Genomic DNA, 14,819 nt, shown 5'->3' with positions numbered 1-14,819 from the left:
TTTCCAAGCTCTAACAAACTAACCATAATTCCAATATTGTGCTATTGAATTTATCCTAGTTTCCTGCCTATTTCCCACTTCTCCCATCTTGCTTAATTACCGTAATAGTTGAAAAAACATGATCCTAGTGAACTGATGACTGAACCAGCCATCCATGTCTGCCTCCTGTCTCAAAGTTCATCCCACTATTACCTTTATGGCATCCATTCATGTGTTAAGTTAATTTTAATGGTAGTTAGATTTACATATGCTAATCTTTATACAAGGTGTGAGGAAATCAGGATGTCTCCTGAATGCTTCCAGGACATGTTTTGAGATCAGACTGGTATCAGAGTCAAGAGAGTTCATAATGGAGGGTCTCCTGTCATATTACCATATACCCACCTTTTTATTCATGCCAGGGTCTACAGCATGGGTAGGCAAACTAAGGCCCGGGGGCCGGATCTGGCCCAATCGCCTTCTAAATCTGGCCCACGGATGGTCTGGGAATCAGCGTGTTTTTACATGAGTAGAATGTGTCCTTTTATTTAAAATGCATCTCTGGGTTATTTGTGGAGCCTACCTGGTGTTTTTACATGAGTATAATGTGTGCTTTTCTTTAAAATGCATTTCTGGGTTTTGGGTCCCTTGACCAACTACATTCTTTCTGTGGCACTCCTGTGGGGCTCAGGAACCCAGTTCTGTCCCTCCTTGCCTGTAGAGCTGGCAGCCTATCACCCTTTTTTCAAACACCCTCCCTTGTGGAGTGTTCCCTCAGTCTCTTCTCCTCTCCCCTTTCATTGGGAGTCCTCTGGGCAGCCACAGTTGCCGCCCCTGGTCTCTGAGCTGCCTGCCCCCACCACCCCAAAGACAGGTGCCTCCTCCCACTGCCCTAAAGGGGCCTGGGAAGCACCCTCTGGCCAGTCCTAGAGGCACCATTCACCCAGGGAGCTTGTAGTCAGGGCTGCTGCAACAAACAGCTATGCAATCCTTTGGGAGGCAGAAACGTGAGAGGGCACCAGAAGAGGGGGGGAAGGAAGGAATGGCAGAGGCCAGTGTTGCCAGCAGCACCCCTGACCACCATTCAAGGCACTCCAGGGTGCCACGGCACACTGGTTGAAAACCACTGTATTAGGGGGTTAAGAGTAAAGGATGACTGCATGAATTGTAAATCTAACAGAATGTCTAGTCTCTCATTGATTCAGTTTGTATGTCTGGCTCCTTTGCAGCTCCGCTCTGTAAGAGCCATATCCAATATAGCTAGGTCTCACTAGTTTCAAGTGACATCATTCGCTTTCTCATCATTTTGCTGGCTACTGCCGTGTTCTAGAAAGGCAGTCATATTACTTTTCTGCAGCAAAAAACAACACACTTTAGCATAAAGTAGGCTCAGCCAGATGTATCACTAGATGCATAAAATGGTATCTTCAGCTTGCAGATATGTACATGGCATACACATGTGTAGTGGTGACAAAATAAGGGTGGGTGAGGAATGCGAGGTCAGAAAGCCCAAAAACAAACAGATGTGTGTGTTCCATTAGTAAGTGGAACACAAATGCAAACAAGCAAAGGGTAAAAGATCAGACTCCCAACCGATAACAGATCTGCAAAGCAAGCTAAATGCCACGCATAAGCACATAAGGAGGTGAAATTCTTTTCTACTTTAAATAAATTCCCATTTTGCATTTAGCTCATGTCTTGTTAAGTGTGAAACTTGCATATCAATCCCAGCTTAACAACGTCCCTTTTTTGCTGAAGTGTGGCAAAGTCGGATGTTCAATATCCAGAGAGACCGAAATACACCCGGACTCAACCCACGGATACCAAGCATTACCATTTTTTAATATTAGATTTGTGGCCATTAATTATCTGGATCAATGACAGTCTGGTTTAGAGAACGAGCAGGAGGTTTCAGGCTAGGCACCCAAAAATATCCGTCAAATATACTGGGACTTGATCAAACCGCTGCATAGTAAATAGATTCCAGAGAACATCCGTAAGAACACGCAGCAAGCACCCCACGCTACTAGAACATGACGTCAGAAGAGGGGGCGGCGCTTGCTATGCGAGCCGGAAGCTACGGGCGTCCTGGCCGGCGTCTTTCTTCGTGCAGCATAGAGTCACAGGCTCAGTGGGATTTTACACTTCCGGTTCTAAATCGAGCATGGGGGGGGGTAACCGATGCAACGAAATAGAATAGGGCACTGTACAACCCACTCTCCCATTTTGCACTGTGAAATGGGGGCCGGGGAGCTGCGTTAGTCCGCTGCGACAAAAACAACAAAAACCCACACATGCCACACACACAAAAAAACCCCGCCTTGCTTTTTAAGGTGCAACGGACGGTCTCTAGTTCTCTATTCTGCACCAGCTGCGTATATGGCGGTATTCCAACGGAAACCGGAAGTGGGGAACGCATTCAGAGGCGAATCTTCTACCTCTACGCAGTCGTGGGTTGTTGTGGGTTTTTTTTTTGTTAAGGGCCGGCCGAGCAGCAAAGATGCGACGCGCTCGTCTCTCTCTCCCTCTCTCTATGGTCTGTTCTAGATGGGAGCGAGGCATTTTCGATGGCTGTGCGCGTCATATCCGGACGATTCTGAGATGCCGGTAAGAAACGCTCGTCTCGGGGAAGGAAGGAGCTGGGGGGGGGAGAGGAGGGGGCGCGAGAATACGTCGTTGACGCGCCCTCGGCCCGCGCGCTCCCTTCCCTCACTCGGGGTGGTCTCGCCACTGTGTGGCCCCCGCCGCCGCCTCCCTGCTCCCCTTTCCCTCAGTTCTTGGGTCCAGCCCGGTCCGTGAGAGAAGCCCTTCCCTCTCCGCCCTGGGTCCGCCTCGGCCTTGTCGCCGATATGGGACGGGTCTTTGCTTCTTCCCCTCTCAGCGCCCGCCCGGAGCCAGGGGCTGGCGGGAGACTCCGGGTGACTCCGTCCAGAAGGTGACCTGCTTGTTGCTTAGGCCCCGGAAAGTTCTTGGGCGTTTCACGAGGGGTCGTGTTGTTGGATGAACCTCCTTACCGTCCCCCGACCTTCCCGGGTCTTCACGAACCGCCGCCTCCTTGGGTGGTTGGAAGGCTCCGCGGTCCTTAATGTTCAAAGTAAGGAAAAGTTTAGGTCAGTTCTTGGTATGAGCTTTCGTGTGCATGCACACTTCTTCTTGTTTTGACTATGGCAGACCAACACGGCTACCTATCTGTAACTGAAAAGTTTAGGATTATTGGTATAGCGATGGTTCCCACTCCCCGCTTTTCATCAGCGCACGTGGGGTTTCATAGGGTTATGTCAACAACAAAAAGTCAGGCTCCTGCCCTGAAGAGCTTAGCGTGATAATAGCCGGGATATTTGTTATTTTTGTTGTTTGTCGAATTTATGCCCCTCCAATAAGCAGCCCTGGGCGGCAATCGAGGATAGGCAGCCAAGGAAGATGACGAGGGAGAGATGGAAGAGGCAGTGAAAACCGAGGACACGTGTGAGCAAATTGGTTTTAAGACAGACACAGAGCCTAGGACTTGCTGATCAGAAGGCGGTTCGAATCCCCGCAACGGGGTGAGCTCCCATTGCTCGGTCCCTGCTCCTGCCAACCTAGCATCTCAAAAGCATGTCAAAGTGCAAGTAGATAAATAGGTACTGCTCCGGTGGGAAGGTAAACGGCGTTTCCATGTGCTGCTCTGGTTCGCCAGAAGCGGCTTAGTCATGCTGGCCATGTGACACGGAAGCTGTACGCCGGCTCCCTTGGCCAATAAAGCGAGATAAGCGCCGCAACCCCAGAGTCGGCCACGATTGGACCTAATGGTCAGGGGTCCCTTTACCTTTAAAGACATACTGCTTGGGAGTGAGGATTAAGAGGTCTTGAACACATCCAGCCCTGACATCAGCACCTGGCACACACAGGCGGCTGCCAGGACCCATGCAGTCAATGGGGTGGCCTGGCAACAACTACTGTCTTTGAGTGTGTTTTCCCTCCCACACTGGACATTGTTCAGTAGCCCTTCTCTAGTAGTGTTACCACTAGTTGGATTCCCACCCCTGTGTTGCTATTCAGCTTCTGACTTGTGGCCTTACCCAGGCATCCCTGTTGCGCTTTCTAATGGATGTAGTAGCTCCCATTTTTTAACATACTGCTGTGTGTGCAAATGCTGTGCAGCGTATAATGTAGTGATATCCCGTTGGGTGCTCTGTAGCATGAAGGATTATGACCACTCACTTCCTATAGGAATTGCAGTTCCTCCAGTTCCTCTGAGTAAGCTCATGGGGGGTTATAATCATTGTAGTACAGCCTGGTAAAATGGGAGGTACCAGTATATGGTGGTTGTATCGCACTGTCATGAAGGGCAGGGGAGCCTTTTGGTTTCACTATGCTGCTGTGGTGAGGACTTGCTGAAGCTTGGAGCTGGCCTTGAAAGTATCTGGAATGGGTTTGAAGGAAGAGAGAAATAAGTGAATTCTGGGCATATTTGAAAGCAGGAGAGAATGGACAGCTGCTTAAGAGCTGGTATTTATGTATTAAAATGTTTATTTTTGCACCCAAATTTTGGTCCTGACCTCCAAATAAGCTTGTTGCAGTTATGTAGGAGGGAATTAATGATATTCTGTAATGGTCAAATAAAAGCTTATCATTGTTTTTACTATATCCCTGTAATGAACCATAGAACTGTAAATGTTTCTTGAGGCTGATCTCTGGCAAAGTCTGGGCCCTGGCAGTGGAATTTAGCAGCTGCAGTTTAATAGGCATGGAGTGGAGGTAGAAAGCAAAGAGAATCAACGCTATGTTACTGCTGTTTTGTGTGAGAGAAAGAATTATGTTTTAAAATATGGCAGCATGACTGGCAATATGTTGGTCATATTTTTAATATTTGGTTCTTTTTCAGGTTAAACTGAATAGCTCTCTACTACGGCTTCTCCTAAGAAGATCCTCACAAAGCTGTGAGGCTGGAATATATTTATAAACACAGAACGTTGTTCACTTTGAACTCTTAAGCTTTGTGCCTTATCCAGATCGACTTTGGGAATCGGAAACTTGAATCAATGTTATCGGATGAGTTAGAGTCTAAACCAGAGGTCAGCAACCGCTAGATTTGTTTTGTGGCTCAATGGCTGTATTCTGGAATTATTATTATGACAAATGATAATTTTCCTAGAGATTTGTGTAGTTGGCATATGGTTATCATGCATAGAAGCAATGCAATCTTTTTTGCTTCATTAATTGCTCCAAAATTGCTCATCAGATTTTCACCCACAATGTCTCACTTGAAAACCTATAATCACAAGTGACACTTAAGCAGAAATTCTGTGCAAACTTACATGGGAGTGAGCCTCACAATGTGACTTACTTCTGAGTAAGCCCATGTAGCATTGCAATGCACAGATGTCATAATTTAAAAATGTTTCACAGTCTACATGGCTCTTAATGCAAAAATGCTGAGGTACCAATAACACCCAGTTGCTTGACATAAAGGCTTCCAGCTCAGAGCAGTTATGCTTATGGCCTTCCTTCATGGTAAAAAGCTGCCAGGGGGGCTAGTCAGAATGAAAGCAAGCGGTGTACTAATCCTTTACTGCTTCTCCACTGTCCTGACCCCCCTTCCCCAACTGCTATTTGGCATGGGAAAGAAGCTGCCATTGATGTAATTTAGTATAGAAGAAAGCTGCCATTATCAGCTTCGGAGAGTTGTTTCCATTGGAATCAGATGTGCAAGAGAAAATAAGGCTGCTTATTACGATTTTGATTCTCCACAAAATATACTACATAATGTGTATAAAAAATACATGTGACGTTAAGTTATATATTTAACAGCACGTGTAATATAGCCTGCACTCTGTGACCAGTGCAAAAGTGTTTTGGGGTGGTTCATGTAGATTACCGGTATGTTGCCCGTTGCTTCTTTTCAGCTCAAAATCAAGCTGGGGAAGGGCCATAGCTCAGAGGTAGATTTTCTGCTTTGCATGCAGAAAGTGCCAGGCTTAGCCCCAGCATGTCCAGGTAGGGCTGGGAGAGGCCCCAATCTAAAACTCTGAAGAGTTGTGCTGCCATTATTGTGGAAAATACAGACCAATGAACTAACTACTATGCAAAGGCAACAGTAGTTGTGAATTTAGTCAAAGAACAGGGCATGTAACATTTATGCTTGTTACCATAAGAATTAACATTTGCACAGGGAAATAAGAGTTCAGAGTAAGTAGTGAGTAATTATTTCACACTGGTGATTTCCTATTGTTTTTTGGTTGAGCTCAGAATGACAGAATATTTACTTTTAGTATATTCGCTACAGTGTAGTTTATGAACTATTTCTCTGTGTTACTGCCTTTTGCAGCTGAAGTTGTAGAATGGGAACCGGGGGGGAATTGACAGAAAGCATTCAGCTTCAGATCTAAGCATTTGCTGCTGTTTTAATATCTTTGCTTTCCCCCCAGCTGCTGGTTCAATTTGTTCAGAACACATCTATTCCACTAGGACAGGAGCTTGTGGAATCAGAACCTAAAGATATAACCTGTTTGTCTCTCCTTCCTGTTACTGAACCCCAAGAATGCAACAGACTGATGTTGCCAGGTAAAACCTGAAGCCTGATTATGCTAAAAATGCTGTTTGCATTTTTGAGATATTAACAACACAGTTCTCTGCATGTCTACCTGGAAGTCAGTACCACTGAGTTCAGTTTGGCTTGCTTCCAGATAAGTGTGCATAGGAGTGCATGCTGTGTTTAGATGTGGGATACTCCTGTAATGCACAGTTATTAAAGTTCAGTTCTTTTGCAAGGAATGGTGAGATAAAATTGTAATAGAGTGGATTCTGGCAAAGCTGCTAGCAATGCTCTAATTAATATTAAATGCTCAATAAGTCATTTAATGTTAATTAGAGCATTGCTAGCAGCTTTGCCAGAATCCACGCTCTTACTTATGGAATATGCAGAAATGGTGAAATTTACCGGAAGAATAAGAAATCAAGATAACAAACTTTTTATAAAAGAATGGAAATGGTTTATTGAATATTTACAGATAAATTGCAAACAAAACAAAAAAAACATGATAGGGTTATTGTAATAACCTGCAGTTTCATAAGAGTATATATTTAAAGTAGGTAATTAAATGAGCAAATTAAATGAATTTGGATATGCAGAAGATATTAGAAAATACATTTAAGGAACTGCAGAAAGAGGGGGAAGGAAGTCAAACTTTGAAATGTTAAATTGATTGTACAACTAATGAAATGTATAAACTTGAAAAGTATAAATAAAAACTTTTTAAAAAATAACATTAAATGTACTGCTAAGGTTACTGGTTTTATAATGGTTTTCTATCACGTTTGTGCTGAAAGCATGATTGTCTTGAATAAAATGCATAATCTCACAATTTTTTTCTAAAATTTCTTCATTAGATGACTCTCCAGGTCATACTAGCTCCTCAAAGGATGTCTCCTCTTCCGCTGTTTTGCGAAGCCTCCAGGTGAATGTTGGCCCTGATGGTGAGGAGACAAGGGCACAAACAGTACAGAAACCACCTGAGCTTCTGCCAAGCCCTGATACTTCCAGCTTATTGCAAGACCTCCAACCCACTGATAGCACTTCTTTTATCCTTCTCAATTTAACACGAACAGGTAACTCCATCAAGCACTTCAAAGCACAGAAAGAGATTTGGGCAATGCTGCATTTAACAGGAGTCATCACCTCCTTCCAGTAAAGTGGCTGGAGAGCAGGGAAACTAACCTGTGGCACCTCCAGATGATGTTGAACTAAAACTCTCATCTGCCCTGGCCATTGGCCATGCTGACTGGGGCAGAAGGGACTTGCTGTGCAATGACATATTGAGGGCTACAGGTTAGCCATCCCTGCTGTAGAGGTTCATTGTGATATTGTGGGAAGCAAGAGAGTTTACTCCCCTTTTTATTGTCTCATGAAAACTGCCTCCGTTCTAGGCCTAGGTTCTCCCTCAGAGCACTTGGTGTTTGTCCAAGATGAAGCAGAAGATTCTGGGAATGATTTCTTCTCGAATGATAGCACCGACAGCAGTACCCCATGGTTTTTGCGAGTGCAGGAACTGGCTCATGACAGTTTGATTGCTGCCACTCGAGCACAGCTCGCAAAGAATGCCAAAGCAAGCAATAATGGTAAGAGGGCTTTTATTTCTGTTGGGGTTTTTCCCCCATTTTCAAGGTATAACGTTACTTTCACCCATAAAATGAGTTTAGGAAATCCTGTAAAGCTCTTATATGTTGTTGAGAACTTCAGTCATCTACTTCCTGCCTTTTAAGGTAAAAAACTTTCAATGTCCCTAATAGGGCTGGGCAATATCTGGTTTTCAATATCATGGCTGTGAGGGTAAACGGAGTTCTGGGGTTTAGTAGCTCCTGGCTCTGAGCTGTTTTCACCAGTTGTTGCTGCATGCCTGCTGGGCCATGCAATCTGCTGAATGCTAGGTATACCTGGGAGTTGCTGATGCTTGGCAAAAGCAGCTCCATTGCTGAGGTAACCAGCCTGATGTTCCCTTCCTTAATCCAATTGTGTGTCGTCGATTTCTTGCCGATAACATTGGGACGCACATTCCATTGGAAGTAACACATTCAAAAAGAAATGATTTGCATTCCGTCGCAACTTCATCTGTTTGTACGGCACTGCTTATAATGGGATGCACATCTCCATGCCTGTTCTGTCCATTAGGCATGCCTAACTATGTGCAATGGGAGCTCGGTCAGGAGAAAAATATGCTGCATAATGATAGTAAGATAATGAAACTGCCAGCATAACATGGTATGAGTCCTCTCAGTTGTCTCTTTCCCCCCTAAGTGTGAGAGCAATTGAACAGCATTGTTTGCCCTCGCTGTTGTCACACAACTACAGCTGGCCACGTGGTGCCAGTTTTACTATGAGATCTGTGAGTTGGCTGGGATCACATAGTGAAGAAGCCCTTTCAAGTTTTGTGTTTTGTTTTTAAGAAGGCGACCAAGCAGCAACAGCAAGTCAGGGAAACAGTGAATGTGAACAGGTATGCAAAAATGTGGAAGGTAGTGCTATATTATTTTAATGTGCCTTCTCTACCCTCCCCCTACCTCTGGGAAAGGATTATAGCTCAGTTGGCAGAGCACTAGCTTTGGATGAAGAAGGCTCAATCTCTCCAGGTAGGACTGGGAACGCTTCCAGTCTGAAACCCTGGGAAACTTACTAGTCAGAGTGGTCAGTGCTAAGCCAGATGGACCAGTGGTGACTGGTTATAAAGCTGCTTTCTATGCTAGCGTTTCACCACCCCCACTGCTCCTGCCCTTAGAAATGGTAAATTTTGCAGAAGAAAATGGAACCTCCTGAAAATTTGGGAGAGTACAGATTTGAAGTATGAAAAAAATCATCCACTTCAGGGGGCTGACTAAACAAAACGAGCAGAAATGTTTCTCTTTTTAAATGTATTTAGGTGAGTTCCCCCCTCCTATGTATCACTGTCATCTTACCATTGTATTATTTTTTAACCCCTTCCAGGTGAAAATGTTCATGTTTGCTCAGGAGACCCTCAACCGAAAGAATCCAGCCCTATCCCTCACTTGCCTCGGGTGGAGAAAAAGTTGAAATGCACAGTTGAGGGCTGTGACAGGACATTTGTGTGGCCGGCCCACTTCAAATACCACTTAAAGACTCACAGGTGCATAGAGTCGTTATAGTTATGACTTTGCTGAGCACTGCAGACTGTATGCAGGTCCTGCTACGGAACGATCAAATTCAGAAAGTCAGCCAAAGTACAGAAATCTGAAACAGAAAAAGCTCATTTCTATTTTGCAAATACACTCAGTGTGGTTTTTAAAACACTGTGTGTTTTAACTGCCTGGGAGTGGCTTGTGATTTTCAACTGGCCCAAACAAAACTGCTTTTTTGTGTATGTTATATGTAACCTAAACTTTTAAATGAGACTATCTGGTTTATTAAAATTATTTATACAGTGTAAGGCAAGGAAAATGCAACCTCTTCATTTTACTTTAACTGTTACTTCAGGTGGGGCCAGTAACTGGCCATGTCACTTTTCAGCCTCTTCATTTTGAACTGAAACAAAAATGCATACAACACCACATTAAGGAAAGCCAGAGCACCAGCAGAGGAATACTTGATTACAGCAGCATGTATAATAGTGCCATGAAAGTGATGTTGTTTTCCAGGAATGACCGTTCCTTCATTTGTCCAGCAAAAGATTGCGGGAAAAGCTTCTATGTCCTGCAGAGGCTGAAGGTGCACATGAGAACGCACAATGGTGAGAAACCATTCATCTGCACTGAGCTAGGTTGTGGGAAGCAGTTCACGACAGCTGGGAACCTGAAGAATCACCTGCGGATTCATACTGGTGTGTACCATTCCCCTTTTTTCAAATTATTCTTTTGTTCCAGTATTCAAGTGTTAAATAAGTTTCTCTGCATTTCTGTCAGTCAGATTATGAGCATGGCACTGACTAGGCAGCTGCTGACTCTCTGCCTTTATGACTGTTATGAAGTATTTATTTAGGGTTGCCAAAGTTGTTGAGCTTTGAGGTATTTTTAATGAAATTAGGCAAAATCTACACTTCCGACATGGGTTGCCATATATCCAGATTTTCCTGAACACTGCAGCGATTTCCACCCAGACGCTGTTTATGAGGGCCAAAGGCTGGCTATGTTACAGCTAGGGAGGAGATAGGGAGGAGAAAGCTGATTCAGATGACCCACTAAGCCAAACCTGGCTTGGCACAGCGGAAAAGAGGACCAGGGAGGAGCAATGTGGATATGAGCTGCTCTGTGTATGGTCTCAATAAGTCAAGGTTTGGCTTAGCAGGTCATGTGAACCAGGCCAAAGTTTTCCCCCACCTCCTTTAGGTGGTCAAAAGGTTATATAATAGCAAACCATGTTGGTGGTTATTATATTAAATTTCTGAGACTTCCAGTCTTGGAGAAATTGTGTTTTCACTCTCCAAGTAGAAATCTTCAAAGCTTCAATTCATGTAAACAATGAAAGGTGTTTGACTGAATTTGAGAAACTGCAACTTAATAGAAAGAAGTGGATCCTTGCATATGAGGGCATATGCAATTCAAGTGACTTTTTGAATTAACTGAAGCAAATGCTTCAATGCAGGGGAAAAGCCCTTCTTGTGTGAGGCTCAAGGCTGTGGTCGCTCCTTTGCTGAATACTCCAGCCTTCGGAAACACCTAGTTGTCCATTCAGGTAAGGGGACTTTATTCCTTGAGATATACCCATACAACAGACAACATCTGTCTTGAAGACAGCAGAACATTATTCCCTAGGTCTTACTGAACAATTACTAATGTGGTTCCCCCTTTGCTTTTTATGCTGTCTTGCCCTTTTCTCTTCTTGAGCCTCATAACTTCAAAGGTGTAGGCTAAAAACTGCATCTTGCCTAGTATATACAATTATGGGCGTGACAAAGTGAGATCTTACAATCTCTAGGTCAAAGGCTTCTTGTACATACAGGCCTGAGACTCTAAATTTTCCTGAAAAAATTTGACTGTGAACTTGATAGCCCCTTTCTAAAGCTAAGCCTTTGGTGTCTGAATTCAAGAAAAATGAAAACTACTTAAGCATAGAAAATGGATATTTCATTCCCTGCTCTAGCAATTATTGTATATTGTTTATAGGAGTAAAGCCCCACCAGTGTCAAATCTGTGGGAAGACATTTTCTCAGAGTGGTAGTAGGAATGTACACATGAAGAAACATCATTCCAGAGTTGGAACAGATAGCAACAGACAGCATGAACAAACAGGTAGGAACCGAGTAGAATGGGAATGTTTGATTGGAGCTTTCAAACAGTGATGAGAAGGGTCGAGTTGAGAAAGAGAATCTGTTCTGCCATAGAAGTGTTAGCATGAGATGGTGACAGAAATGCGGCTGTTTCTGAGGATGTGAAATATATCACATGAAGAGACTGTAGGAACAGAGAGGCTAAGAGTGTTTGATCACAAAGCATTAACTATTTACCAGCTTTGAAAAACAGTTATAAAATTGATCTGTGTGAGTAAAGTTGTGCTTTTCAGATGTTTATGCCCACATCTCAAAATATACTCTACAAAGTCAAACTCTCTTCCTGAAAATATAGGTCATGAAGAAGAAATCTTGGATAAGGAAGAGTGAGAAAACAATTCTCCACATTCTTCAGATTTGTGAAGCAGAAATCCCTCTCTGTGTGATAGTTAGAGAGCCTGTGTGGTGTAGTGGTTAAGAGCAGTAGTCTTGTAATCTGGTGAACCGGGTTCGCGTCTCTGCTCCTCCACATGCAGCTGCTGGGTGACCTTGGGCCAGTCACACTTCTCTGAAGTCTCTCAGCCTCACTCACCTCACAGAGTGTTTGTTGTGGGGGAGGAAGGTAAAGGAGAATGTTAGCCGCTTTGAGACTCCTTAGGGTAATGATAAAGCGGGATATCAAATCCAAAATCCAAACTAGTGGACACTGATGCTGTTGTTCCTCAACTTGGTGTTTTGTTTTTGCAACAGAATCGTTGATGGGCAGTAGTTTGTTGGAAGAATCTGAAGAGCACAGTAAGAATCTGGTGTCCATGAGCTCACCTCCCAGCCTTGATGTAGAATCTTTGCAGTTGCCAGACACAGAATCAATTATTGGTGTAAAGGAAGGTGAGAAAAATATTTCTATTAGCAATGAAATGTTTACAGGAGCTCCGTTGGGAGGGGATATCTTTCTATCAGGATAGTCTTAAATGGGATAATTTATTGGAGTTCCAACACATAGTTTCAGTAGGAAGGGTGGAATGCAATAATAATACTTTTATATTGGTTTCTGATACTGTATTTGTTTTCCTGAGTGCTGATTTAGCCATTGTTTCTAATATTTGCCCTAGTCTAATACATTCACACAATGCACACTTCATTTTTTGCCTGAAGATCGGGTTGCTTGAGAAAATAATCCCCAATGAACGTTTTATAAAGCACAACTTAGCCTCCTGTTTGATTTGCAGAGGTTCTTGCTGAAGCAACAACAAACTCTCTCCATGCTGCATCTGATGTGGTTTTGCCATCTCATCACCTGATGCCCATGTCAACATCAAGACACTCCTATGGGGTGTCATCTTTACTACAGTAAATCTACAGGTCAGCCTAGACAACTTCTATTTCTTTTAGAACAGCATAATTCTAGTCTTTTGAAAGTGCAGGAAAACATAACCTTTTCTACTATCTGAGAATTTGATAGCAGTGAGGCTTTTGGTTATTATTTAGTCTTATAAATATTTGTTTGAAATTTTGATGGAAGATTATAGTAATAATAGGTTTAAAAGAAAACTCCCATTCAATCTTAAATTGAAGGTAATAATAACAATTAATAATAATTTACTTGATCTGGAAGCTATATAACTATAGTGGCATACAGCTTGGTCTGACACAAAAATCACAACCTCTGCTGGTGCCTGTTGGTTTCAATTAAAGCTTAATACAGTCTACTAACTGTGATGACTGTAGGCAAGGCTCTTTGTTACAACATTACTATATCCATTTGTTCACTGAACAATGATTGGGTGTGGTACAACAATGTTGCACAACAATTCTTGCAAAATAACACTGTCCTCTGTCGTCATGCTGTTCCCAACCCACAATGCCATCTTTCATAATATGACACAGGCAAAGTGTGTATTCCTGTGATGTTTTACTGACACAGAATCTTTAGTACGAGTTGAATCCTAAGATGCCTTCTGCTCCAGAATACACTTGTATTAGAGTGAGAAAAGTGAAGCAGTCTAAAGATGTTCAGTTCAGCTTTTTGTGCGAGCGTGGTCCAGCCCACCCTGCCCAACTTCTACCTTGATCGGAGTGAGCCACTTTCTCCCACTGCCTTAGCACTGATCAGCCAGGCCCTTCATTTAAAACAAATACGTTAGAAGGTGTTACAAGTAAAGGTACTTCTCCCATACATCTGTGTTGGTAATTTGTCATATAGAGAGGGCTTGAAAGAAAGAAAAAAAGATGCTGTGAAATATAATAGAGCAGTGTGTTGCTTGAATCATTCTATTATTCGTTCCTTTCTTATAAACAAGTCTGAACTAGTATTGATAAAAATAAAATGTGTTGATTTGCAGTTACAAAAGGAAGAGCAAATGAATGAAGTATTCAACACAAGATACGAAGCTAAAGAAGAAGCTTGTGTGATGATGGGCTCAAGAAACCATGTGGCACTTGAATCCCCAGAGTTTATGCTGTGCCTCTAGTGTACTTATTGTGACCTGTCAGACCAGAGGCCTGGAATATGGTTTGCTTCAATCACTGGAACCTCTGAAGAAGGGCTTCAGGAGCTTTTACTAATGTCTGAACAGGTTACTGTTCCTGTTGAACCTGGCACCCCAAAGGCGAGGAGGTAATGCTCTTGGAACTAGTTCCTAGCCACTTTTTTCTCTCCTGAAGCTGATCATATGCTCAGCATTATATTGACTCGTTCTTCTTGGAGGAGTATCTTTAGATGGTAGTGAATTCTGCAACAAGGCACTGCAGTTCTGTTCTTGCTTCTGAATTATCAGGTGGTTTGTGGTTTCTCTTTGAGCTAGATCTTCCACATCTCCTTGCTTGGTGCGGATATACTCTCTAATGTGGTTTCTGCTCCAAACCGAAGACATGATGTTGTTCAGAGGATTGCCTCAGACACCCTTGCTTCTTGCTGTGATTTTAATTTCTAATTATTAGGGCTTAATTTAAAAAAAAAAAAATCAGAGGTAGAATCTATTCAGTATTCTTCAGTTGTAAATAAACTATCTACTTCCAACTCCTGATATTTGTGTATTTTGTGTTTTTCTTTGCCTATTCAAAGATGCTCATGGGTACCTTAAAGCCAAGTACCAAGCAATTATATGTAATACAAAATCCTATTACTATATACATAAAACAATTAAA

The 14,819-nt window shown here is 43.0% G+C and overlaps 1 protein-coding gene across 6 annotated transcripts; it reads left to right on the top strand.

The window, feature by feature from the left end:
* Window positions 1-2,324: 2,324 nt before the first annotated feature.
* Window positions 2,325-14,698, top strand: ZNF410 (zinc finger protein 410). 6 transcript variants are annotated; one of them, XM_081863368.1, is made up of 13 exons: window positions 2,325-2,586; window positions 3,364-3,444; window positions 4,844-5,033; window positions 6,387-6,522; window positions 7,348-7,566; window positions 7,885-8,076; window positions 9,437-9,596; window positions 10,105-10,286; window positions 11,048-11,137; window positions 11,569-11,694; window positions 12,423-12,560; window positions 12,902-13,034; window positions 14,015-14,698. In XM_081863368.1, the coding sequence occupies exons 3-12, from the start codon at window positions 5,001-5,003 to the stop codon at window positions 13,024-13,026; spliced, it is 1,401 nt and encodes a 466-aa protein (XP_081719494.1). In that variant the 5' UTR covers window positions 2,325-2,586; window positions 3,364-3,444; window positions 4,844-5,000; the 3' UTR covers window positions 13,027-13,034; window positions 14,015-14,698. The 6 variants fall into 6 exon arrangements, with proteins under 6 accessions (XP_081719494.1, XP_081719496.1, XP_081719493.1 ...); XM_081863370.1 differs by having other exon boundaries at window positions 3,361-3,444; XM_081863367.1 differs by lacking the exon at window positions 3,364-3,444.
* The last annotated feature ends 121 nt before the right edge of the window (window positions 14,699-14,819 follow it).

This window comes from Podarcis erhardii (assembly GCF_964252035.2).
Source record: "Podarcis erhardii genome assembly, chromosome: 1".
Lineage (NCBI taxonomy): Eukaryota > Metazoa > Chordata > Lepidosauria > Squamata > Lacertidae > Podarcis > Podarcis erhardii.
The sequence above is the reverse complement of the archived record's forward strand: the minus strand, read 5'-3'. Positions and strand labels throughout refer to the sequence as shown.